Source organism: Pipistrellus kuhlii, unplaced genomic scaffold, assembly GCF_014108245.1.
Source record: "Pipistrellus kuhlii isolate mPipKuh1 unplaced genomic scaffold, mPipKuh1.p scaffold_m20_p_56, whole genome shotgun sequence".
Taxonomy (NCBI): Eukaryota; Metazoa; Chordata; class Mammalia; order Chiroptera; family Vespertilionidae; genus Pipistrellus; species Pipistrellus kuhlii.
In genome coordinates this window covers 1280277-1301607 of record NW_023425558.1, presented here as the reverse complement: position 1 = coordinate 1301607, position 21331 = coordinate 1280277, and the positions used below count along the sequence as shown (strand labels likewise).

At 70.0% G+C, this 21331-nt stretch overlaps 3 protein-coding genes and 1 long non-coding RNA gene across 9 annotated transcripts; 2 read left to right on the top strand and 2 right to left on the bottom strand.

Annotated features, from left to right (window-relative positions):
* Positions 1 to 180: 180 nt before the first annotated feature.
* Positions 181 to 2055, top strand: LOC118706957 (protein tyrosine phosphatase receptor type C associated protein). The gene is made up of 2 exons (XM_036416680.2): positions 181 to 340; positions 1390 to 2055. Exons 1-2 carry the CDS (start codon positions 338 to 340, stop codon positions 2002 to 2004), a joined length of 618 nt encoding a protein of 205 aa, XP_036272573.1. The 5' UTR covers positions 181 to 337; the 3' UTR covers positions 2005 to 2055.
* Positions 2056 to 2286: 231 nt separating this feature from the next.
* RPS6KB2 (ribosomal protein S6 kinase B2) lies at positions 2287 to 8698 on the bottom strand. Of its 6 annotated transcripts, none has more exons than XM_036416658.2 (15): positions 8496 to 8698; positions 7598 to 7638; positions 7393 to 7513; positions 7087 to 7155; positions 5726 to 5873; positions 4656 to 4713; positions 4472 to 4572; positions 4291 to 4381; positions 4120 to 4210; positions 3905 to 4012; positions 3365 to 3427; positions 3195 to 3272; positions 3007 to 3111; positions 2748 to 2860; positions 2289 to 2603 (listed from the first exon to the last, which is right to left on the bottom strand). In XM_036416658.2, exons 1-15 carry the CDS (start codon positions 8583 to 8585, stop codon positions 2423 to 2425), a joined length of 1458 nt encoding a protein of 485 aa, XP_036272551.1. In that variant the 5' UTR covers positions 8586 to 8698; the 3' UTR covers positions 2289 to 2422. The 6 variants fall into 6 exon arrangements, 4 of the variants coding, with proteins under 4 accessions (XP_036272553.1, XP_036272551.1, XP_036272552.1 ...); XM_036416657.2 differs by having other exon boundaries at positions 2292 to 2603; positions 3007 to 3114; XM_036416660.2 differs by lacking the exon at positions 3365 to 3427 and having other exon boundaries at positions 2287 to 2603.
* Positions 8699 to 8800: 102 nt separating this feature from the next.
* LOC123651457 lies at positions 8801 to 9283 on the top strand. Its single transcript, XR_006740196.1, has 2 exons — positions 8801 to 8916; positions 9068 to 9283. It is a non-coding gene; the product is annotated as an uncharacterized LOC123651457 (long non-coding RNA).
* Positions 9284 to 10456: 1173 nt separating this feature from the next.
* CARNS1 (carnosine synthase 1) lies at positions 10457 to 20134 on the bottom strand. Its single transcript, XM_036416692.2, has 10 exons — positions 20046 to 20134; positions 19037 to 19062; positions 17684 to 17957; positions 16891 to 16980; positions 16206 to 16690; positions 15885 to 16059; positions 15718 to 15800; positions 13663 to 13894; positions 13122 to 13411; positions 10457 to 11879 (listed from the first exon to the last, which is right to left on the bottom strand). The coding sequence occupies exons 2-10, from the start codon at positions 19037 to 19039 to the stop codon at positions 10644 to 10646; spliced, it is 2868 nt and encodes a 955-aa protein (XP_036272585.2). The 5' UTR covers positions 19040 to 19062; positions 20046 to 20134; the 3' UTR covers positions 10457 to 10643.
* Between the last annotated feature and the right edge of the window lie 1197 nt (positions 20135 to 21331).

Sequence of the window (21331 nt, the reverse complement as noted above, 5' to 3'; positions counted from 1 at the left end):
TGGGGCCGTGAGCATCCCCCGCCGCCAGCTTCCCTGAGGACGGAGGCAGAGGCACGTGGGAACGTCAGGGCCACATCCGGCGGAGCTGGCTGCCCCTTCCTCTCGGAGGCGGTCACAGCCCCACGCCTGGCCGGCCCAGCCGGCGAGAGGCCCGAGGGCCAGGGTGGCCCCACGCGGCTCGGGGGCCTGAGGCAGAGGTGGGTGGGGTCTCGTGGGCAGGAAGCGGAAGCGTAAGCGCCAAGTAACCCCCAGCTGCAGCCGAGCGCGGGAGCTCAGTTCTCACTTGGTCCAGTTGGAGCCGGAGGTGGGCACCCAGTGCTGAGGAGCCTGCGGACCCATGGTGAGCGCAGAGCCCGCTGGCCCTGGGGGCGGGGGGCGGGCAGGATTGGGAGTGAAGGAAGGATTCCCGTGGGGCTAGAAGCCGGTCCGGCAGAGGACGGAGCAGAGCCAGGACAGGTGTGGGCAGGAGCCGGGTCCTTCTCTCCCTTCGCCTCCGAGCTGGGCCTCCCTGGGCCTCAGGCTGTGACCCAGACCTGCTTAAGGCCCCCGAGAGACCCTCCCTGCCCCGCTGGTGAGCCTGCCCGGGAGGGAGTCTTGCTTGTACCTCTGCACCCTTCCCCCAACGCCCCCACCTGCCTTGTTCCAACCGCAGGCTTCCTCTGGCAGCTGTACCCGCCTCCCCAGCCGAGGCCCCCAGGGACAGAAAGCTAAACTGAACGGAAACGCTGTAGCTGGGCGGCAGCGGAGCAGGGGGAGGGTCTCAGGGACCCTTTTCCGGGGCCTGGCCAAGCGGGCAGTAAGCAATTGCCTTGGGACTGGTTCCTCCATCCCAGGCCTCAGGAAAAGCCAGCCCAACACCAACCCTGCAGGCTCCCTTCCCCTCCACCCCTGGCCACCTGGCAGGCTGCAGGCAACCGTTTATTGAGCACCTGCTATGTGCCAGGAGTTGTTTTGAGGTGCTTGAGCCAGAAAGAGCCCCGTCTTCCTGCCGTTAATTCTGGAGGGTGTGTATGGGGGAGGGGGGGATAAACCCAATAAAAAGCAGCATTCCCACTGGGCTGAGTGGGGGTGGGTAGTGGAGCTGGGTTGCAGGGATGAGGTCAGGGTGGTGAGGTCAGGCTAGGACTGAGGTCCTCAGAGCTAAGGTGAGAGTGGGCCATGTGGCTGGCAGGAAGGGGAGGGGGGCAGGGCATTCCGGCAGTCCCGAGCCCCCCAATCCCCGCAGAGCAGGCTTAGAAGGCGCAGTGGGGGGAGATGGACGGTCTCACGGGGCAAGTGAGGAGGTGGGCTTTCTGCTCCACTGTCCCCACTTTGCCCAAAAGGCAACCCAGGGCCCAGTCACCCCGCTGGCCCATGGCCTGGGGACGAGCCCTGCCCGTCTCCCCACAGGACCTGCCCTGCGCCCTCGGGCTCGGGACGCTGCTGGCCCTGCCAGGGGTCCTGGGCTCCGGTGGCAGTGCCAAGGACACCGCGGGCTCCAGCTCTGTCACTGTGGTCCTGCTGCTGCTGCTGCTGCTGCTGCTGCTGGTCACCGGCCTGGCCCTGGCCTGGCGCCGCCTCAGCCGGGACTCCGGCGGCTACTACCACCCGGCCCGCCTGGGCGCCGCGCTGTGGGGCCACGCCCGCCGCCTGCTCTGGGCCAGCCCCCCTGGCCGCTGGCTCCGGGCCCGGGCGGAGCTCCAGGCCCCAGACGAGGACCCGGAGCAGCAGGAGGACGAGCAGGACGAGGAAGACTACAGCCTCGGTGGCAGCTCCGGGGAGGCCCAGCCCCGGGAGGAGCAGCAGCGTGGAGAGGAGCGCGGCCCACAGCCCGGGGGGCCCGCACAGGAAGCCCACGGCGGCGGCCCCGACGGGGGCCTGGGCCTCGGCCCCCAGGAGCTGCGCGGCTCCGGCGGCAGCGCCGAGGCGCTGCTGAGCGACCTGCACGCCTTCGCGGGCAGCGCCGCCTGGGACGACAGTGCCGGGGCGGCGGGGGGCAGGGGCCTCCATGTCACCGCGCTGTAGGGCCAGCCCGGGGCACATCCCGGGCCGCGCCTGCTTCCCCATTGCCCTGACCCGGGCCCCGCCGCCCCTCCCCACGGAGACTCAGACTGTCACTCCACCCTCAGTGTCCCCAGGGCTGCGCATCTGCCCCTCCAGGAAGGCACCCTCCCCCGGGCACTGAGCAGCCTCTGAAATAAAGTCCTCCAGCCTCTGGCCCTGCGATGACCCCGACCCTGAGCAGACGCCCCTCTGGCACCACCTTGCCCACGCCTGCCCCCAGACGGCCGAAGGGAGCCAGGCCAGTGCCAGGATCGGATCTTTATTTCTGCAGGCACAGCTCTGCGGGGCAGGCCCTCCCCGCAGCTGGCCCCTCATGATCCAGGGCGTGGCCACTCCAGCAGAGGCTCTCACACTCACTCACTCCTGCCCCACGGCCCCCTTAGTGCCCGGGGTGCCCGCGGCCCCGCCTGGACTTCTTCTTCCCTGCGGGGGGCCGGATGGGGAGGGGCACGGAGCCCGAGGGCGGGGGCGGCGGCGGCAGAGGCGGCAGAGGGGGCTCCAGGGGCTCTGGCGGGCCGGGGCTGGGCCGGAACCCCTCAAAGGGCGAGAACGTCAGGGGGCTGCGGGGGAAACCAAGGCAGAGTCAGGGGACTTCCCCACCTGCCTGGGGACAGGCTGTGAGGGCAAGGTGTCCCCGAGGCGGATGGGAACCGAGGCTGGTGCTGGCTGAGAGCCCCGCCCCGGCCCCCCTCTGCGCGGAGTACCTGAGGGGTGTGCGGGGGCTGCTGTGGAGGCGCCGGGGGGAGCGCAGCTTGGGCTGGAAGGAGAAGCCCTCCTTGATGCTGTCCAGGACGGAGGGTGCCACGTACGTGAAACCCTGGGCAGAGGCGGAGGGAAGCTCAGCAGCCGCTGCTGCGGCCGGTCCCAACCAGGGCCTGGGGCCCGGAGGCCACCGCCCGCAGCCCGGGGCCCGGAGCCCACAGCCCGCAGCCCGGGGCCCGGAGCCCGCAGCCCCAGACCTACCAGGAAGGCCTGGTTGGCGCTCTCGCTGAGGGCCGTGTCGTCGGGACTGTCCACTGGCGTCTGCCGCGTGAAGTGGGTGTCAAACTGGCTCACGTCCTCTTCCGACTGCTGTGGGCAGACCGGGGTGGGGAGGGGTCAAGGGGTGTCCAAAATGGGGTCCTCCACCCACCCCTGGGCCCCCCACTCACCAGACAGGGCCTGAAGGGGGGGTCCACACGGCGGGCCAGGAGGTCGTCCCAGTTAATGTGCCGGAAAAAGGGGTGCCTCTGTGGGTAAAGCGCCCAAACATGCCAACGGTTCGCCCCCTGGGCTCTCAGTAACTCTGCCCTCCAGCACCCCGATGGTGGTTCAGACCCACCTGCACGTCAGCGGCGTCCCCCGGGCCGCCCCCCATCCGCTGGCTGGGGTTCCGCTTCAGAAACTAGAGGACAGGACAGGGGAGGGCTGGGACAGGCAGTGCTTGGTGTCCCCTGTCCCCGGTGGCCGGCCGGGAGGGGGCAGGGAGTGGAGAGGAGGAGAGTGGGAGGAGGCGGCCCTGGAGTGTGGTCTCTACCTCCTGATGCTCAGACTTCCGAGGTTTGGTCCAGTGCCCCCTTCTCTACGAAGCCTTTACGAAGGCCCTGGTGGCTGGCATCACCCAACTCCAAACCTGCGTGCCCCGTGCCCCTGGCCGCCTCTCCAGGGAAGAGTGGCTAGCTCATCGCCAACGGTTCGCCAATCAGCAGCTGCTCTGCAGAGCTCAGCCCCAAGCTCAGCATCTGGGACCGCAAAGCGGGGCTCCCCGGCCCCACAACGGCACCTGCACAGGCTGCAGTGCGCGGCTCCCCACGGCCCAGAGGCATCAGGAGCCGCCAGGGCTGGGGAACGAGAAGGGCCGGGCCAGGGCAGAGGGAGCCACCTTTTTGACGAGGTCCCGGGCATCCGGGGTGAGGTACGGGGGCAGCACCAGCTTCCCTTTGAGGATCTTGTCCATGGTTTTCTTCCGGTTCTCCGCGGTGAAGGGCGGCTGGAGGGGAGGAGGGCAGAGCAGGTGTGGGCCTCCCGCCCGGCCCCGCCCCTGCCCGGAGAGGGCTCCTCCCGCCCTCGCCCTGCCCTCCCGGGAGCCGGACTTGCCGATCCAGTGAGCATGTCGTACATCAGGGTGCCCAGGCTCCACCAGTCCACCGCCCGGTTGTGGCCGCTGCGCACCAGAATCTCGGGGGCCCTGGAAGCCGGCGGAGGCATCAGTCATGCCGGCCCTCCCCGCTGTCCTCCCGCCCCTGGGCCTCGCCGGCCGCCCCTTACATGTACTCGATGGTGCCGCAGAAGGTGTGGGTGACGGCTCCCTCGTGAATGGACTCCTTGCAGAGCCCGAAGTCCGTCAGCTTGATGTGGCCTGAGGAGGCACGATGGAGGAGTGGTCAGGGCCCCGGGCCGCCGCGGGCTCCTCGGCCGCCCCTCGGGCTCTGACAAGTGGGAGACGCACCCTGGCTGTTGAGCATGATGTTCTCGGGCTTGAGGTCCCGGTAGATGATGCCTTGGGAGTGCAGGTGGCCCAGGGCCAGCGTGATCTCTGCCAGGTAGAAGCTGCAGACACAGGCCGGGGGCAGGAGTGAGCGGGGCAGGCAGGCCCTCGGCTCCCGGGGCCCGGGAGAGGCGGGGGCACCCACCAGGCTGTGTCCTCCAGGAAGATGCCCTCTCGCTCCAGGTGCGTGAAGAGCTCGCCGCCTGCGACACAGACACGGCAGCAGCTGTGTGTGGGGCCGCCCCTCCGCTCTGCGAGCCTCGGTTTCTCCTCGGGGGCGTGGGGCTCACAGTTCCCGCCCTACCTGCCTCACAGAGCTGCCGTGGGCGCCTTCAATTCAGCAAACATCTACCGCCGCCTACTCGGTGCCCGGCCCTGTGCTGGGTGAGGCTGGGGACAGAGGTCAGAGACCCAGCCATTGCCCTCAGGATGCTCAGTCTAACGGGAGAAGACGTGACAGATGGAGGCGACAGCTCTGCGAGCTTAACCCCAAAATTCCTCCCAGAGGAGACTAAGGAGGACGGAATCAGTCCCGAGGAGGGGGGCCAGGAAGGCGTGGCGGCAGCGGGACTCAGAGGGGACGCCGAGATGGCGCTCAGGGGCTGGAGCGCACGGGCTCCCAGGCGGGTGGGGGAAAGCAGCTCCATGGCGGACAGGAGGCCCCGAGAGGCCAGGCCATGGTCAGGCTGTGTCCGGGCAGCTACAGGGAGCCATGAGTTCTGAGGAGTGGAGGGAGCAATGCCAGCTGAGATGACAACCCTGGGAGTCAATGGAGGAGACACTGGGAGGGGCTGAGCCGGAGGGAAGACACAGCTGTGCCCTCCCCGGGCCCCCATGGAGAGGATGGCGGTCATGGCGGAGAATGGCCTGACTGGCTGGGACCTGACTGGATGCAGGACACACAGGAGGAAGGCGCAGGGCATGAAGGGACAGTGGGATGGAGGACAGCCCTCTGGACTTCTAAACAATCCCACATTCTCATCCACCCCCCGCACAGGGAGGGACAACAGGCATTAGATAGATGTTTGCTGAATGAATGAACGAATGAACGAACGAACAAATGAATGAACGGATAAAGGGGTGGACAGAGACTGACAGACGGTGTGGGGGCCCCCGGCTGTCCTACACACCACAGCTCTCCAGGCTTCCCTCGGACCCCAGACCTTCCTGTGCTGGTTCCCGGGCCTGCCCATGCCCTCCCGCGCCCCCTCCTACCACTGAGGCACTCGAGGATGAGGTAGAGCTTGCCGCCAGTCTGGAAGGCATAGGCCAGTTCCACTATGAAGGGGTGTTTCACCGACTCCAGAATGTTCCGCTCAGCCCGCGTGTGAGCCGTGTCCTTGGCGTTGCGCACAATTTTGGCCTGGAGAGGCAGGGGTCGGCGAGAAGGTGGCACCTGGGGCCATTATCCTTCAGCCACCCTCCCTCACCCTCAGCGCCGCCCTGCCCGCCCGTGGCAGCAGCTCCTTGGTGTGGGGGCGCCTGTGCCCGGCATCCCTGGTCTCTGCCCACCGGGCACCATTAGCGCCCCCTCTAGTCACCATTCCAAAACGTGTTCAGGCATTGCCAAATGCCCCGGGCGGCCAGGCTGCCCCCGGCAGAGAATTAACGCCCAGACAGCACCCTGTACATTTCAGTCACCCACAAAGCACATCCGTGATGGGGTCCCTTAGAGTAATGAGCTAAAATTCCCATCTCCCAGCGATGCGGCCGTCCCAACGCAGCCCGCTCCCGGATGTGTGTGACGCTGGTGTGAACACACCCACTGTGCGGCCGAGTATGTAAAGTGTAGCGCTGCCCTGGCTGGTCTGGCTCGCTGGTCAGAGCACCAGCCTGAGGACCGAAGGGCCGTGGGTTTGACTCCCAGTCAAGGGCACGTGCCTTGGTTGCAGGCTCAGTTCCTGGGCCTGGCTGGGGCGTATACGGGAGACAACCAATCTATGCATCTCTCACATTGGTGTTTCTCTCCCTCCTTTTCTTCCTCCCTCCCTCCTTCCTTCCCTCTCTCTTTCACTCTGTCTAAAAATCAATGGAGAACTATCCTCCAGTGAGGATTTTAAAAAAAAAGCATGGTACTCACAATTATGTAGAGTACATATTTGTGAACAATAATAAATGACTATGTTACTGACTTATGTATGTGCTATACTGTACTTTTCTCTCTATTTTAGAGGGTGCTCTTCCTACTTATAAAAAGTTTGCCATACCACAGCCTGCCCTGCGACACTGCAGCAGCCTCATACATCTGGTTTACGGCATCTTTGTGTCTGACTGAACCCTGTGCTGTTTTGCACGGGAGTGACAGGCTCTGCCATGCTGTGTGGCGTGCAGCCGGTGAGACCATCCAGGTCTGTGTAAGTGCACTCTGTGATGTCTGTACACAATGGGATTGCCTGACAGTGCATTGCTCAGAACGTATGCCCTCAGTAAGTGGGGCATGACTGTGGTCACAGCTGACAACAGACCAGCAAACGCCCAAGATGGCGCCTGCCTCCTCCTTCACGGCCCCGCGGTCCTCCCACGCCTCGTGCGGCGCGGTGGGAAGGGCAGGCCTGGTGGCTGAACGAGTCACTCACCTTCCTCAGGACCTTCATGGCGTAGATTCGGCCCGAGTTGGTGCCCTGCACCTTTCGCACCTGGAACACCTGTGGGGCAGGGAAGACAGGATCAGCTTCCCCCTCCACACCCTGTCTTCACAGCACCCGCCCCACCCACCGCCCTGACACCCCGCCCTGAAGCCAGACGGAGGCTGCGCCCCCTAAGGGTGGGGCAGTAAAGACTGCCAGTCCGATTCTAAAAGGATGTGCCCTTCCACCCTTTCCGCCTCCGAGTCCGGGGGAGGCTCCGGGTGGACTCTGCCGGAGGCCCGGGAGGGGCCGCACCTTGCCGTAGCCGCCCTTGCCCAGCACGCGCAGCAGCTCGAAGCAGTGGGGCCCGATGCGCTCGGGGCCGGGGTTCACGCTGGTCTCCGTCAGCTCCACCTCCTCGTAGTGCCCCGCGGGCCTGCGGACACAGGGCGGTGGGGGCGAGGCTGCCTCCCCGGGTCCCTCCCCCGGGCCCGCCTCCCCCGACACGACCGTCACTCACTCCAGGCCAGCCGCCCTCAGGTCGGCGAGGGGACACGCGTCCTGCGAGAAACCGGGTCAGAGGCGGGAGGTGCGGGTGCCGCCCGGAGGGAGGGGCCGGGCCGGGCTGCTGGGCCCGGAGGGAGGGGCCGGGCCGGGCTGCTGGGCCCGGAGGGAGGGGCCGGGCCGGGCTGCTGGGCCCGGAGGGAGGGGATGGGATGGGGTGCTGGGCCCGGAGGGAGGGGACGGGCCGGGCTGCTGGGCCCGGAGGGAGGGGCCGGGCCAGGCTGCTGGGCCCGGAGGGACGGGACGGGATGGGGTGCTGGGCCGGAGGGAGGGGACGGGATGGGGTGCTGGGCCCGGAGGGAGGGGCCGGGATGGGCTGCTGGGCCGGAGGGAGGGGCCGGGATGGGGTGCTGGGCCCGGAGGGAGGGGCCGGGATGGGGTGCTGGGCCGGAGGGAGGGGCCGGGCAGGGCCGGGCTGCTGGGCCCGGAGGGAGGGGACGGGATGGGGTGCTGGGCCGGAGGGAGGGGCCGGGATGGGGTGCTGGGCCCGGAGGGAGGGGCCGGGATGGGGTGCTGGGCCCGGAGGGAGGGGCCGGGCCAGGCTGCTGGGCCCGGAGGGAGGGGCCGGGATGGGCTGCTGGGCCGGAGGGAGGGGCCGGGCAGGGCCGGGCTGCTGGGCCGGAGGGAGGGGCCGGGATGGCGCTGGCAGGCGAGGGGCCGGCCTGGGAGGGGAGGCCGGAGCGGAGAGAAGGGAGGACGGGGCAGGGCCCGGAAGGCGGGTGGGGACGGCGGGAAGGAGCCTGACAGGGCCGGCTCTGAGAAAGACGGGGGTCTCGGGAGCGGGGTCCGCTCGGGGGGGAGCCGGGGGGTGGGATCGGCTCTGGGATCCAGCCGCGCCCGGGAGGCCCACTCACCGCGGGGCTGAACTCCGGCTCGCCCTCGCCCTCGCCCTCGCCCTCGCTGCCTTCCTCCGTCTCCAGGTCCAGGTCAAACACGGCCGCCATGGCGGCGCCGGCCCGGGGCCCCTCGGCGCGTTCCGGCCGCGCAGTGACTGACAGCCCGGGCCGGGCCTCACGTCATCTCTGGGCGACGGCGGCGGCGCGCGCCGATGACGCAACACACCGGGCGCTTCGCACTAGCGAGGAGAAAATATGGCGTCCGTCGCAAGGTCTCTCGGGAATTGTAGTTCCAGGTTACCGAGATGCCAAAACCTGCGGAGCCGCTGTGGAAACCTTCAGTCTTCCCAGCACAGCACAGCTCTCCGGGCGGCCGGGGAGGCGCCCATCTTGGCCCTTAGAGAGTCTGAAGGGGGCAGAGCTGGACGCGCATACAGGTGTGAGTGTAAATGCAATTCCCAGCCCTGATGGGCCTGTCGCTGCCAGGCTGGCCAGGTGGCGATGGGTCAGGTCTTCCATCTGTTCGCCCCTAAAAGGGAGGCGGCTGCATCCGTGTCTCCCTAACGTGCCCCCGCGCCTCCGTGTTCCAGGACCCTGCAGGCCAGAGCATTTGCTCAGTGGCTGCTCCGTGCCCAACTCACTGCCAGGCTTTGCCGCCAGGTTCCTGCCAGAAAGGCCTTGTGTCTCACTCATCCACCTGCGAACGTAGGCTTGTGTTGGAATTTGCTCTGCTGCCAATATAAGCACGTTTTGTAATCCGGCTACCTGATACGAAATAGGCGCTTAATAAAACTTTGTTAAAAGAATGAATGAAGGAACGAAGGAACACACCAACCCAGGTCTGTGACTTTAGACTTGGGCATGCGTTCTTGCTGGATGGGGCTCTGTGGTGGTGTGTGTGTCTGGGTTGGGGTGTGTGTGTGTGCGTGTGTGTGTATGTGTGTGAATTGGACCAGATGAGGCCTGGGTGAGTGGATTTAAGCTTGGAAATACAGATCTCAGGGGCCTCCGTGCTGGAGGAGGGTCATCTGGTTGGGTGTGGCCCTGTGGGTGTAATTTCACCTCAGGAGGCCCTCAGGCTTGGGTGCTGGTGTGGATTCTCCTGGCAGGCTCCCACACAGGTCAACCCCAAAGCCTGGCCAGTGTGGCAGGACCCCCTGGCCACCCTCCCTTCCCCTTTCCCCATGGCGCTGAGCCGAGAGATGCTGTCCAAGTCGCAAGAACCTGTGGCAGACCCTGGGCCTGTGGGTAGTCCGTAAGCCTTTATTTGGAGGGGGATGCTTGGAGCTGTCCGTGGCTCCTCTGCCGAGCGTGCGGGAGTCCTTAAAGCAGCCTCCCCTGAGGGAAGGGGGAGACCCCTCCGCCAATGCGTTAGGTGTACCAGAGGCCAAAGCACCGAAGCTTGGTGAACATACATGATGCGTGAGGGGCTGTTCTCATGTGCCAGGGCCACATATGAATCAGGGCAGGAGGTTAGCAAGGCCTAGAAACTGAGGGCATGTAAGACAGTAAAAGCAGGAACCTGGACCCTCCACCTGTCCCTCGGCATTCTGCCCGCTGTGATAGGACCTGCAGGCCGTGGTTTTCCCTCTTGGAGCCTCTTTCCTCGTCTAACCGGCCGGTCATGTCCACGTGGAGGGGAGATGTACCTGCTGACCCGGCTCAGGTCAGGGAGCAGGCGCGGCCTTGCCGGAAGTCAGCAGCAGGCTCTCCAACTGTCCGGGAATTCGTTAAAGGAGAGGGTGAGAGTGAGAGCACAGGGTGTTTGGTCTCAGGTTTTCTTGGGATTTGCCCAAGGCCAGGGCCTGCCAGGTTCTCTCCTCCTGTCGATGGCAGGAAGAGAGAGATGCTTGGAGGGGTGGCAGGCTGGGCTTGGTGTGTGTGTGCTGTTGTCCCTTCATGGCAAGAGTCCTGGGCAGCTGTGGCCTGGACTGGCCTTCGGGAGGGCAAGAGGGCCCAGCGGCCTCCCAGTTGCTATCTTTTATGGCCCTTAATCCCAGGAGGCCTTGGTGTCAAATGGCCCTGCCTCTCTGGAGTGGTGCTGAGGCCTAGGCGGGGGCCAGGCCAGGGCGGGGGCAGGGCTGAGGGCAGGGAGGCAGGGAGAGTCCGGAAGCTGAAGGCAGCGGCGCCCCCTCCAGCGCTCTGGCCCTGCCCCCGGCACCAGTGCTATCTGAAGTGGGACAGGAAGTGCGCGACGGGGTAGTGGGGCCCGTCGATGCCCAGGCCCTGGCAGAGGCCCAGCAGGCGGAGGCGGGCCTCGGCGGGGCTGGGCCCGGCGCAGGCCAGGCTGCAGCAGGGCTCCTCGTACTCGCCGGGCCCCGGGGCCTCCTCCAGCGACGTGAACTGGTTGAAGCGCAGCAGGCCCCGGGCCTGAAGGGCCTGCAGTGCCTCCGGGCTGGCAGCGGAGCGCAGCGCCTGCCGGTGCTGGGACAGGAGGCAGGTGACGCCCACCAGGCAGCCCCTGGGCCGCGGGCGCGGGGGCACGGCGGGCCGCAGGCCGCAGGCCACCATGGCGGCGGCCAGCAGCAGGTCCACGCCGTACAGCTCCAGGATCCAGTCCCGCAGGTAGAAGCCGCCCATGCGGGGGTTGATCTCGAGGAGCCGGGGCCCGGCCGCCGTCAGCTTGAGCTCCACATTGAAGACGCCGTCCAGCAGCCCGCAGCCCAGGCAGCAGCGGAAGGCCGCCTGCACCAGCTGCGCCTCCTGCTCCGCGGCCAGCCCGCTGGGCATGCAGGCGGCCGTCTCGGTGAAGCCGGGCAGCCGCGTGGGGCCGTTGTCCGAGACGAAGGCGGCCAGCAGCCGCCCCCGGAACAGCACCAGGTCCACGTCGTGCTCGGTGCCCTCCACGAACTCCATCAGCAGCATGGCGTTGCCCCAGCCCAGCCCGATGCCCGGGTGGTCGGCCTCGCCCCGCAGGTCGCGGGCGATGCGCGAGAAGTGCCGGCGGCACTGCTGTGCGTCCTCCACCAGCCGCACGCCCACCGCGCCCGCCCCGAACTCCAGCTTCAGGACGCCCGGCAGGGGCACCTGGCGGGCCGCCCGCTCCACGTCCGCCTCGCTCTCCAGGGGGCAGCAGGGCACGGCGTGCAGGGCGGGCGCGGGCCAGGGCGGGCCGCGGCAGCGCAGCAGGTGCCGCTGGGTGCGGCTCTTCTCCTTGGCCAGGCGCACGGCGGCCAGCGGGCTGCAGGGCAGGCCCAGCTCCCGGCACAGCAGGGCGGTGAGCACCAGGCAGTCGTCCCAGAAGGAGAAGCAGCCGTCCAGCCGCAGGCCGCGCTCCCGCACCAGCTCCGCCAGCTGCCGCGCGAGCTCCTCGTCCCGCCTGTGCTCCGTCACGTCCAGGTGGATGAAGGTCTGCACCAGCCGGGCGGCGAAGTGGTTGGGGTCCGAGTCCACCAGGTGCAGCTGCAGAGACCACAGGAGGGCGGCACGCTCAGGTCAGCCCGGGCCGGGCGCTGAGGAACCAGGAGGGGGTTGTGGCCCTCTGGGGAGTGGGTTTGCCAGCATTAGGGGCTTGAGAAATACTCGCAGACGACGGAGTGAATGAGGTGCAGCCTGGGGCGGGGAGCACCCTAGGAGGGGCAGTGCTTACCCTGGGAGCCAAATGAGAGCCACCAGAGGAGAGGGCAGAGGGGCAGGGTGCAGAGGGCAAGTGTGCCATTTCCCACAGCAGACAGGGCTTGTAGGGAAGCCCCAGGCCCGGCTCGGACAGGGTCAGTGTCTTTGGGCATCACGCTCTCGGCCGTCACTGTGCTGACACGGGAGGCATGCACAGAGGAGTCCAGGGGCCACAGCTCCAAAGCTCACTGCCCGCGGGGGGAGCGGACACAGCAGCCGCACCCAAGGCAGAGCAGCCCCTAGGAGGGCGGGGAGGGTGGTGTCCGCGGTAACTGAGGATGTTGAGGCATTCCGGGTGAGTGTGTGCGGACACGGAGGGCAGGGCCGTGGAGGCCCAGGAACGGCTGGGGGAGGGGTGTGTACCGAGGGAGAGGGGACAGGGGCCACTGCAGCAGACGGAGGCCATGGCGAGCCTTGCTATTTGGCCCGTTTTGTGTCTGTTCAGTGGGGATAAGCATGTCTGTGCTGCCGCCTGGCTCCAGACCCTGTAATGAGGCCACTGCTGTGAGCTCGGCTCGGGGTCTGTAAGCTGCTCCCAGCACCTCAGAGGCGGCACCTGGCCTTCCTGGGGGAGAGGCCCAGGCCCCCTCGCCCGCCCGGCATTCTTAGCCGGGCCTGGCACTACTCCCGAAGCCGCCCGCCTCCAGCCTGTCTGCCCGGCTCCGCTTAGACCTGCAGGGACGGAGCCGCCGGCGGCTCCAGTGGAGCATCCACCTATGAACCAGGAGCCGGTTCGATTCCCGGTCAGGGCACAGGCCTGGGGTGTGGGCCAGGTCCCCAGTGGGGGTGTGCAGGAGGCAGCCGGTCCATGATTCTCTCTCATCATTGATGTTTCTCTCTCTCCCTCTCTCTTCCTCTCTGAAATCAATAATAATAATAATAATAATAATGAAAAAATGCGGGTGCGGGGACAGAAGTGGGCTAGACTTCTAACCTGGCGGCTGGCTTGGCCCCTAGGACTGGGGCCCAGCGCCCCAGAGAGATCGCGGGGGGCCGACCCCACCCCTAAGGCCGCTGCCGGCCCCGCACCTCCAGGCCGTAGTCGCGCGCCGCCGCCCACACGAACTTCTTGCTCTCGCCGCCCGCGCCCACCACCAGCAGCCGGCGGCCCGCCATCAGGCAGCGCGCCGAGCGCCGCAGCATCGTCTCCACCAGCGGCCCCGCCGCCGCCTCCGCCTCCTCCGCCTCCGGCCCCGCGCGCCGGGCCCACAGCCCCTCGAGCGCCCCGCACGCCTCCAGGCACCGGCCGCCGCCCAGCGACAGCGCCAGCGCCACCGGGGCCAGCGCGCCGCCCGCCGCCGCCAGCGCCAGGTCCACGCCTGCGGGGGGGGGGGGAGGCTCAGCGCGGCCGCCCCCGCGCCCTCCGCTCGCCCCCCGCCCCCCGTGACCCCGCCCCCCGCCCCCCGCCCCGCGCCCTCCGCGCCCTCCGCGCCCCCCGCGCCCCCCGCGCCCCCCGCGCCCCCCGCGCCCCCCGCGCCCCCCGCGCCCCCCGCGCCCCCCGCCCCGGCCGTGCCTTCCGCCCCCCGCTCCCCGCGCCCCACGCCCCCCGCGCCGGCCCCGCCGCACTCACCGAGGAAGTCCGTGCCCGCCAGGCGCCCGCCGCGCTGCTCCGCGCTCAGCCCGGCCTCCAGGGCCAGCACCGCGGCCAGCGCCGCCTCCGCGGCCGCCCGGACGCTCCGCCGCACGGCCGCCGCCTGGGCCGCCGCCCCGGGGCCGCACTGGGCCAGCGCCGCCTCCAGCGGGCGCGGCAGCGAGTCCTGGTGCCGGGGAGGCCGGTCCCCGCGGCCCACCGCGCACACCACCTGGGCGGGCTGCGGCTCAGGGACCGGCCGGGAGTCCTCCCGGGACACCCGCCCCTGCCCCCTGCACCCTCCTCCCCTGCACCCTCCTCCCCGTGCACCCCCCCCCGTACTCCCCCTGCACCCTCCTCCCCGTGCACCCTCCCCCCCCATCCCCCTGCACCCTCCTCCCCCTGCACCCTCCTCCCCCTGCACCCTCCTCCTTCTGCACCCTCCTCCCCGTGCACCCTCCCCCCCCCCCCCCCTGCACCCTCCTCCCCCTGCACCCTCCTCCCCCTGCACCCTCCTCCCCCTGCACCCTCCTCCTTCTGCACCCTCCTCCCCGTGCACCCTCCCCCCTCCCCCCCTGCACCCTCCTCCTCCTGCACCCTCCTCCTCCTGCACCCTCCTCCTCCTGCACCCTCCTCCCCGTGCACCCTCCCCCCCTCCTCCCCCTGCACCCTCCTCCTCCTGCACCCTCCTCCCCCTGCACCCTCCCCCCTCCCCCCCTGCACCCTCCTCCCCCTGCACCCTCCTCCCCCTGCACCCTCCTCCTCCTGCACCCTCCTCCCCGTGCACCCTCCCCCCCTCCCCCCCTGCACCCTCCTCCTCCTGCACCCTCCTCCTCCTGCACCCTCCTCCTCCTGCACCCTCCTCCCCGTGCACCCTCCCCCCCTCCTCCCCCTGCACCCTCCTCCTCCTGCACCCTCCTCCCCCTGCACCCTCCCCCCTCCCCCCCTGCACCCTCCTCCCCCTGCACCCTCCTCCCCGTGCACCCTCCCCCCCGTACCCCCCTGTACCCTCCTCCTCCTGCACCCTCCCCCCTCCTACCCCCCTGCACCCTTCTCCCCCTGCACCCTCCTCCCCCTGCACCCTCCTCCTCCTGCACCCTCCTCCCCCTGCACCCTCCTCCCCCTGCACCCTCCTCCCCCTACACCCTCCTCCCCGCACATGCTGCCCCTGTGCCAGGTTCCAGGCCAGGCCCCTCGGGACACCCGAGAAGCCCACCTCCAAGCCACTGCCCAGCTGGCCCCTAGACCCCTGGGGACTCCACTCAGGTCCCACCCAGCTGGGTCCTGCTCCCCTGGGCTCCAGGCACTGGGGTTCGTCAGGGGCTGGGTCGGCCTCCGTGGGCAGGAGCTCCTGGGCAGAGGGCTCAGCCCCCCGCTCTGGCAGCACGGGGGTCAGTGAAGGCCTGATGGGGGCGGGGTGAGGCAGGGCTGGAGGGGGGTGAAGGGCCAGACCGGGATCCTCCCAGAGGCAACCAGGACCCCCCTCAAAGCGTCTGGCCTCTGGCCCAGCCGCCGTGGCTCCGCTGGTTGGAGCGTTGTCCCGAGCACCAGAAGGTGGTGGGTTTGATTCCCGGTCAGACCAGGCACATGTCTAGGTTGTGGATTTGACTCCCCAGCTGAGGTGTGTGCAGGAGGCAACCGGCGGATCTTTCCTCTCTCACATGGATGCTTCTCTCTTCCTTCCTCTCCAAAATCAATAAAAACGTTATAAAAATAAACATCTGCTGAAACCAGTGTGGCTCAGTGGATAGAGCATCGGCCTGCAGACTGAAAGGCCCCAGGTTCGATTCCGGTCAGGGGCATGTATAATACCTTGGTCGCGGGCACATCCCCAGTAGGGGTGTGCAAGAGGCAGCTGACCGATGTTTCTCTCTCATCGACGTTTCTAGCTCTCTATCCCTCTCTCTTCCTCTCTGTAAAAAAAATAAATAAATAAAATAAACATCTATAAAATGTTTTCCGAAAAGATTTGTCCTCTCTGCCCGGGGCCGTCAGCCGCTCAGCGGGGCAGACGGGGGTGTGAGCAGGGTCATGACCTCGCCCGGCCACGCTCACCTTGCTCAGCAGGGGCCGGTCACCCTGCGTCCGGCACACCACGGCGCAGATCCGGAGGGCCAGCGCCGGGCCTGGCGGGGCTCCTGGGGGAGAGGGAGGCCTGAGCCCAGCCCGGCAGCCAGGAGCCCGCGCCGAGCGCCCACCGGGCCGGCTCCGGCGGCTCTCACCTGCGGAGGGCAGCCGGACGGGCGGGCACACGGCCTCCACCAGCACACTCTCCTCCTCCTCCAGCCTCTCCAGCAGCGCCACCACGGCGTCCGCCACCGTGCCCGCCGCGGCTCGCGGGTGCAGGCGGAGCGGCTGCCGGCCCCGCCAGCGCCAGCCGCCGAGCCCCACGGCCACCTGCAGCCACGGGGAGGGGGAGGGGCTGCGGGAGGAGGCGCCACACCCTCGGAGCCCTGAGGGAAGGAGGGAGGGGGCGGCCACAGGACACACAGGGGGGAACTTCCCAGCGGGACTTGGTGCCATCCTGTGGCCGGAGCCGTTACCTGCCGGGCATCGCCCAGGGCCTCCGAGTGCAGGAAGGCCCTCACTTCCGCCTTCACCAGCGCCTCCTGGCCCTCCCGGCGGCTCAGCTGCACCAGCCGCAGCCCCGGGCCAACGGCCCCTGCGCGCAGCAGCGCGGGCGGCTGGCAGGCGAAGGCCAGGGTGGCGGGCACGGCCACGCCCCGCTGCGCCAGCAGCTGCCTCGCCAGCAGCCGGTCCTCCAGCAGCCGGGCCAGCTCGGCCGAGGCTCCGGTGGGGCAGGTGAGGTCGCGCGCGAGCTCGGCGGCCGCCCCCCCCTGGCCGGGCCCCGGGCCCAGGCCCGCCAGGAAGTAGGTGGCTTGGCGCGGGGGCACGAAGGCGTCCAGGAAGCTCAGGCCCCCGGGGTGGAAGCTCACCGCCTTGGAGACCAGCAGGGCCGCCTCTCCCGGCCGCCCCGGCGCTGGCGCCTTTGCCAGCCACGTGGGGGACAGGCAGAGCAGCATGTTTCCTGCGGGCAGGCAGGGAGAGCCGCCGGTCAGGGCCCTCCTGCCCCAGGCCCTCCTCCCCCAGCCCGGGCCCTGGCAGCGGGGCAGCTGCACCCTGGGACGCCGGCAGTTGCCAGGGTTGGCGGGTATTTTGGATGTGGCCGGCCCAGGGCAGGGCTGCCCTCTCTGCAGGAGGGGGTGGGGGGACTGGGTGCACACTCACCGGGACTCTGGGTCCCACCCTCCAGCAGCACGGACAGAAAGGTGCTGGGGGACCCCAGAACGCACAGGGTCACCTCTGCCCCAGGGCAGCCTGAGGGAGGAGAACACGCCCGGCTCACCAGGGGCTCCCGCTGGTCTCTCTGCCCCCCTCTCCTGCCCCCCAGGACTCTCCTGCCCCCCCCCCTGCCCCCCCCCCCCGGGCAGAGAGGAGTAAAGGGACCGAGGGGAAGCCGGGGGGCGAGGAAGCTCTGGCCGTCCCCGCCTGGGAGGCGAGCTCCCTCCTCTCTGCAGCTGGCCTGGGAGGCGCTGTGTTTGGGGGACCAGAGACCTTGGTTCTGGCCTGAGCTCTGCTCCCGGCTTTCTGGGCCCCTGGGCCCCGTGCAGCGGGAGGAGGAGCCTCTGCACCCCGTCTCCCAGTCTGTACAGCGCAGCCGAGGCTGGTTCTCCTGTATTTTACAGCTGTGGGGGCCACCGGGCATGTGAAGTGGGTAGAGCAGGGAAGGAGGCTGGGGTCCCGCTGCTAGCTGCCTCCGCGGCCGCGCCCAGGACAAGCCCCTTTGGAAGCGGCTGGAGACCACGGGCTGCGGATCTGGGCGGGGTCCTGGGGCGGAGGGCAGCTGGGTCTCTGGCCTGACGGGGGCCAGAGGCCGTGGAGACAATGCCGCCTGCCTGCCCGAAACTGGCGGGTCTTAGGACCCAGTCACCGCCGGGGGGGGGGGGCTGACTGCCTGGGGTGGAGGCCGGCGGCCAGGGACTCCCCCCTCCCCGGGGCCCCTCCGCGCAGCGTCGGGCACCTGTGCGGGGCGCCTGGCTGCGGTCCTGGGTCTCCGGGAGGCCGGCGAGCTGCAGGCAGCTCTGCAGGAGGCTGTAGTGGTAGGCGGTCCGGGCCCGGGCCTCCGCCCCCTCGGGGCAGCCGGGGCAGTCCAGGCCCACGTCCAGGCGCCAGGCGCCCGGGAAGGAGTCTGCGGGGGGCAGGCCTGAGCCTGCGTCCCTCGGGCCCTCCTCGTCCTCCAGGCCCTCGGAGCCCGGGGGGCAGTCCCGCTGGGGGCTCGGCTGATCCGCGGAGAGCTGGGGGCGGAGGGGCGAAAGCGGTGGGTGTGGGGCAGGGTGAGCACGGGGCACAAAAGGGACCTCACCTTGGGCTCCATCCAGGCAGACCCGCCCGAGAACCAGGAGCGGAGGAGGGTGGACTGGGGAATGGAGACCAGGAGGTGTGGGTGGGAATGCTTTGCAGACTGTACGTGCAGTGTCCCCCGGGGGAGGGGGCCGGGAGGGGGCTGCTGGCTGGACCACGCTTCCCCCTCCCACGCCCACCCCCATCCCACCCCACCGGCCCCTCCCCCCCCACCCCCACCGGCCCCCCACCCCCACCCCGCCAGGGTTTGCCCAGCTCGGTTCGCAGGGCAGGGGTTTGTCTGTCTTGCTGTTCAGTGCAGCCGGGCTGCTCAGTGGATGTGCTGACGGAGCACGTGAGCGAAGAGCCCAGCACCCTGTTGCAGCTGGTTTCCCTCTGGCCTCCGGGGCCCGCCACCTTCACGGAGCTCTGCCGAGACCTGGGTTTACAGCGGGTCTGCTCCTGGCCGCCCGGTCGGCCTGGGGGAGCCCCTGTGAGCCCGAGGCGTGGGGAGGGGGGGCCGCGGAAATGCTGTTTTTGGGCGAAAACATCCCTGACCCCCACGAGGGGCGCTCAGAGGCTCCGAGCACACAGCAGCCCCCCTGAGGGGCCAGCGGGCCGCCGGGCCGGGCCAGTCTGGATTTCTCCGGCCCAGGTGGGTGCTGGGCGCCGGTCCGTCCGGCCCTGGGTGCGAGGACCTCGGTGACGATGGGGGTGGGGAACAGTGTGCTGCACGCGCCCAGGAGGGTCCCCGTCACCAGTCAGTGCCAAACCCTGAGCCCAGGCCTCCTCCAGAAGGCAACTCCCCGAGAGCCTACGGGGTTCAGAGCCACAGCCCCCCAGCCTGGAGCGGTGCCAGGGCCTGGGGGGCTCAGCGGGTGGTGCAGGATGAATGGTGCCAAGGGAGACCCGCAGCGCCCGCCTGCCGGCTGATGGGGAGGGGAGAGCCGGGCACGCGGTACCTGCTGGGGGGGGGGGGCACGGGCATGTGCTGGGAGGGGCAGGGCCTGGGGGAGGGAACCAGGGGACTCACCATCCTACAGGTGGAGAGGCTGGCGCCTGAGGGCAGAGGAAGGAGCAGACAGGCAGGGTCAGGGCCCTCAGCTCCCCACAGCCCAGCCCCTAACTCTGGGGGCGGAGAGGGGGACCCCGAAGGGGGGGGGGCATTGCCGCCCAGAACCAGGGACCCTGTCGCGGGCCCACACGTCACCGGGGCTGTGAGCGCCCCCCGGGGTGGCGGGGCGGACACGGAGCCAGTCCCGGGGCGAGGGGAGGGCGCGGGGTGGCGGGGCGGACACGGAGCCAGTCCCGGGGGCGAGGGGAGGGCGCGGGGTGGCCGGGCGGACACGGAGCCAGTCCCGGGGCGAGGGGGGGGCGCGGGGTGGCGGGGCGGACACGGAGCCAGTCCCGGGGCGAGGGGAGGGCGCGGGGTGGCGGGGCGGACACGGAGCCAGTCCCGGGGGCGGACACGGAGCCAGTGCCCGGGGGTGAGGGGAGGGCGCGGGGTGGCCGGGCAGACACGGAGCCAGTCCCGGGGCGAGGGCAGCGCGGGGTGGCGGGGCGGACACGGAGCCAGTCCCGGGGCGAGGGGGGCGCGCGGGGTGGCGGGGCGGACACGGAGCCAGTCCCCGGGGCGAGGGGAGGGCGCGGGGTGGCGGGGCGGACACGGAGCCAGTCCCCGGGGCGAGGGGAGGGCGCGGGGTGGCGGGGCGGACACGGAGCCAGTCCCGGGGCGAGGGGAGGGCGCGGGGTGGCGGGGCGGACACGGAGCCAGTCCCGGGGCGAGGGGGGCGCGCGGGGTGGCGGGGCGGACACGGAGCCAGTCCCGGGGCGAGGGGAGGGCGCGGGGTGGCGGGGCGGACACGGAGCCAGTGCCCGGGGCGAGGGGGGCGCGCGGGGTGGCGGGGCGGACACGGAGCCAGTCCCGGGGCGAGGGCAGTGCGGGTCGGGCCGGTCCCGCTGGGGGCGGGCGCTCCAGGTCCCCCCCGGCCGCAGCCCCGGCCCCGGGCTCCTCCCTGGGCCCCCGCGGGGCTGGCCGGTACCTGGCGGCGGGCAGCGGGGTCCGGGGGACGCGCGGGCGTGGAGGACACGGTGTGGGTCGGTGGCCTGTTGGCGATGGGCGCGGACGGAGGCAGCACCGCCTTTTATAGCCGCCCCGCGGAGGGGAGGGGAGGGGAGGGGCGGCCAGGCCTCAGCCCTGCGGCCCGCCCCCTCTGGCCGGGAGGCCCGGGCAGGCTCGGCCGGGTCGGGCGGTCTGAGGGCCCGGGAGAGCCTCAGAGGCACAGGCGGGCGGGGCGGGGCGCCAGGACCGCGGCCAGGGACCGGCGAGGGTCCCCAATGGGCTGCGGCACAGGCAGCCGGAGGCGAGGACAGGGATCGAGGACAGGGACCCCGAGAGGCCGCCCTGACGGAGAGAAGCTGGAGACAGGGACCGTGGGGCAGAGCGGGCAGAGGCTGGCACCGGTGCCCCTGGGTGGGGGCCGGAGAGCCCGGCACACAGGCCTCAGCTCTGTCTCCGGACGCTGTCCTCAGCCAGCAGCTGTGTCCGCCGTGAGCCCTCCCCAGAGACCCTCTCGGCCCCGGGGCCCCTCACTGCCCCAGCCCTGCCGGCGAGGTGACCCTCTCCCTGGGACACCTCCTCCCTGCTGGGGGCCGGAGGGGGGCAGGCTGGGGAGAGCAGCTGGTCTGAGCACCCGCCCTGCCACCAGCACCCAGGCCAGCTGGACCCACAGCCTCCCTGAGACACCCCCTCACCCCAGTGCACCCCCAGAAGCACCCCCAGAAGCACCCCAAGACCTCCTGGCCCATAGCCGCGAATTCACCCCGGAAACACAGCCAGTACTCGCACCCTGTACTCAGTGTGGGTGGGTCCTGGCAGGCGGGTCCCAAGCCTAGTCCCAGGGTGGGACCTGGGCACCTCCCCTTCCTGGTCTGAACCCCACTGAGCTGCTGCCTAAGACGGGGCTCGCCCCCCCTCACCGGGCTGCTCAGGACGGCACAGGCCAGCCCAGCAGGTGGGCTATGGCCGCACTTCCTCACCCCGCCCCCCAGCCCCTCTCCCGGTGACCCGGCTGCCCGGGCCTGCTGGGCTGGGAGTCCTGAGGGCCGGGGCCCGTGGTGGGACAGCCGGCAGGTGCATGCAGAGCCGCCTCTGAGGACCCGTCTGCACTGGGGGTCGTGGAGGGAAGAGTGACCGGAGCAGGGTCCCCCGCCCAGCACTCCTCGGCTGCGGGAGGCCCCAGGCTCCCGGGACGAGGTGCCGGGGGGGGGGGGGGGGACGGAAGTCACTGGACAGCAGGACCTTGACCCTTAACAAGTGCCGCCATCC

Bases quoted from the DNA above. Each gene is read 5' to 3' on its own strand.
- RPS6KB2 (XM_036416657.2), bottom strand. From the start codon at position 8,585: ATGGCGGCCGTGTTTGACCTGGACCTGGAGACGGAGGAAGGCAGCGAG. The intron at 4,211-4,290 runs GTAAGGGGCGGC...GCCGGCTTCCAG, and splicing joins TGCGGCACCATCGAGTACAT to GGCCCCCGAGATTCTGGTGC. The intron at 3,428-3,904 runs GTGGCTCCCTCT...CCTGTCCTCTAG, and splicing joins CCCGGGACCTCGTCAAAAAG to TTTCTGAAGCGGAACCCCAG.
- CARNS1 (XM_036416692.2), bottom strand. The intron at 16,981-17,683 runs GTGCCCGACGCT...CTCCTCCCTCAG, and splicing joins CAGCCAGGCGCCCCGCACAG to GCTGCCCTGGGGCAGAGGTG. The intron at 15,801-15,884 runs GTGAGAGCCGCC...CCTCTCCCCCAG, and splicing joins CGTCCGGCTGCCCTCCGCAG to GAGCCCCGCCAGGCCCGGCG.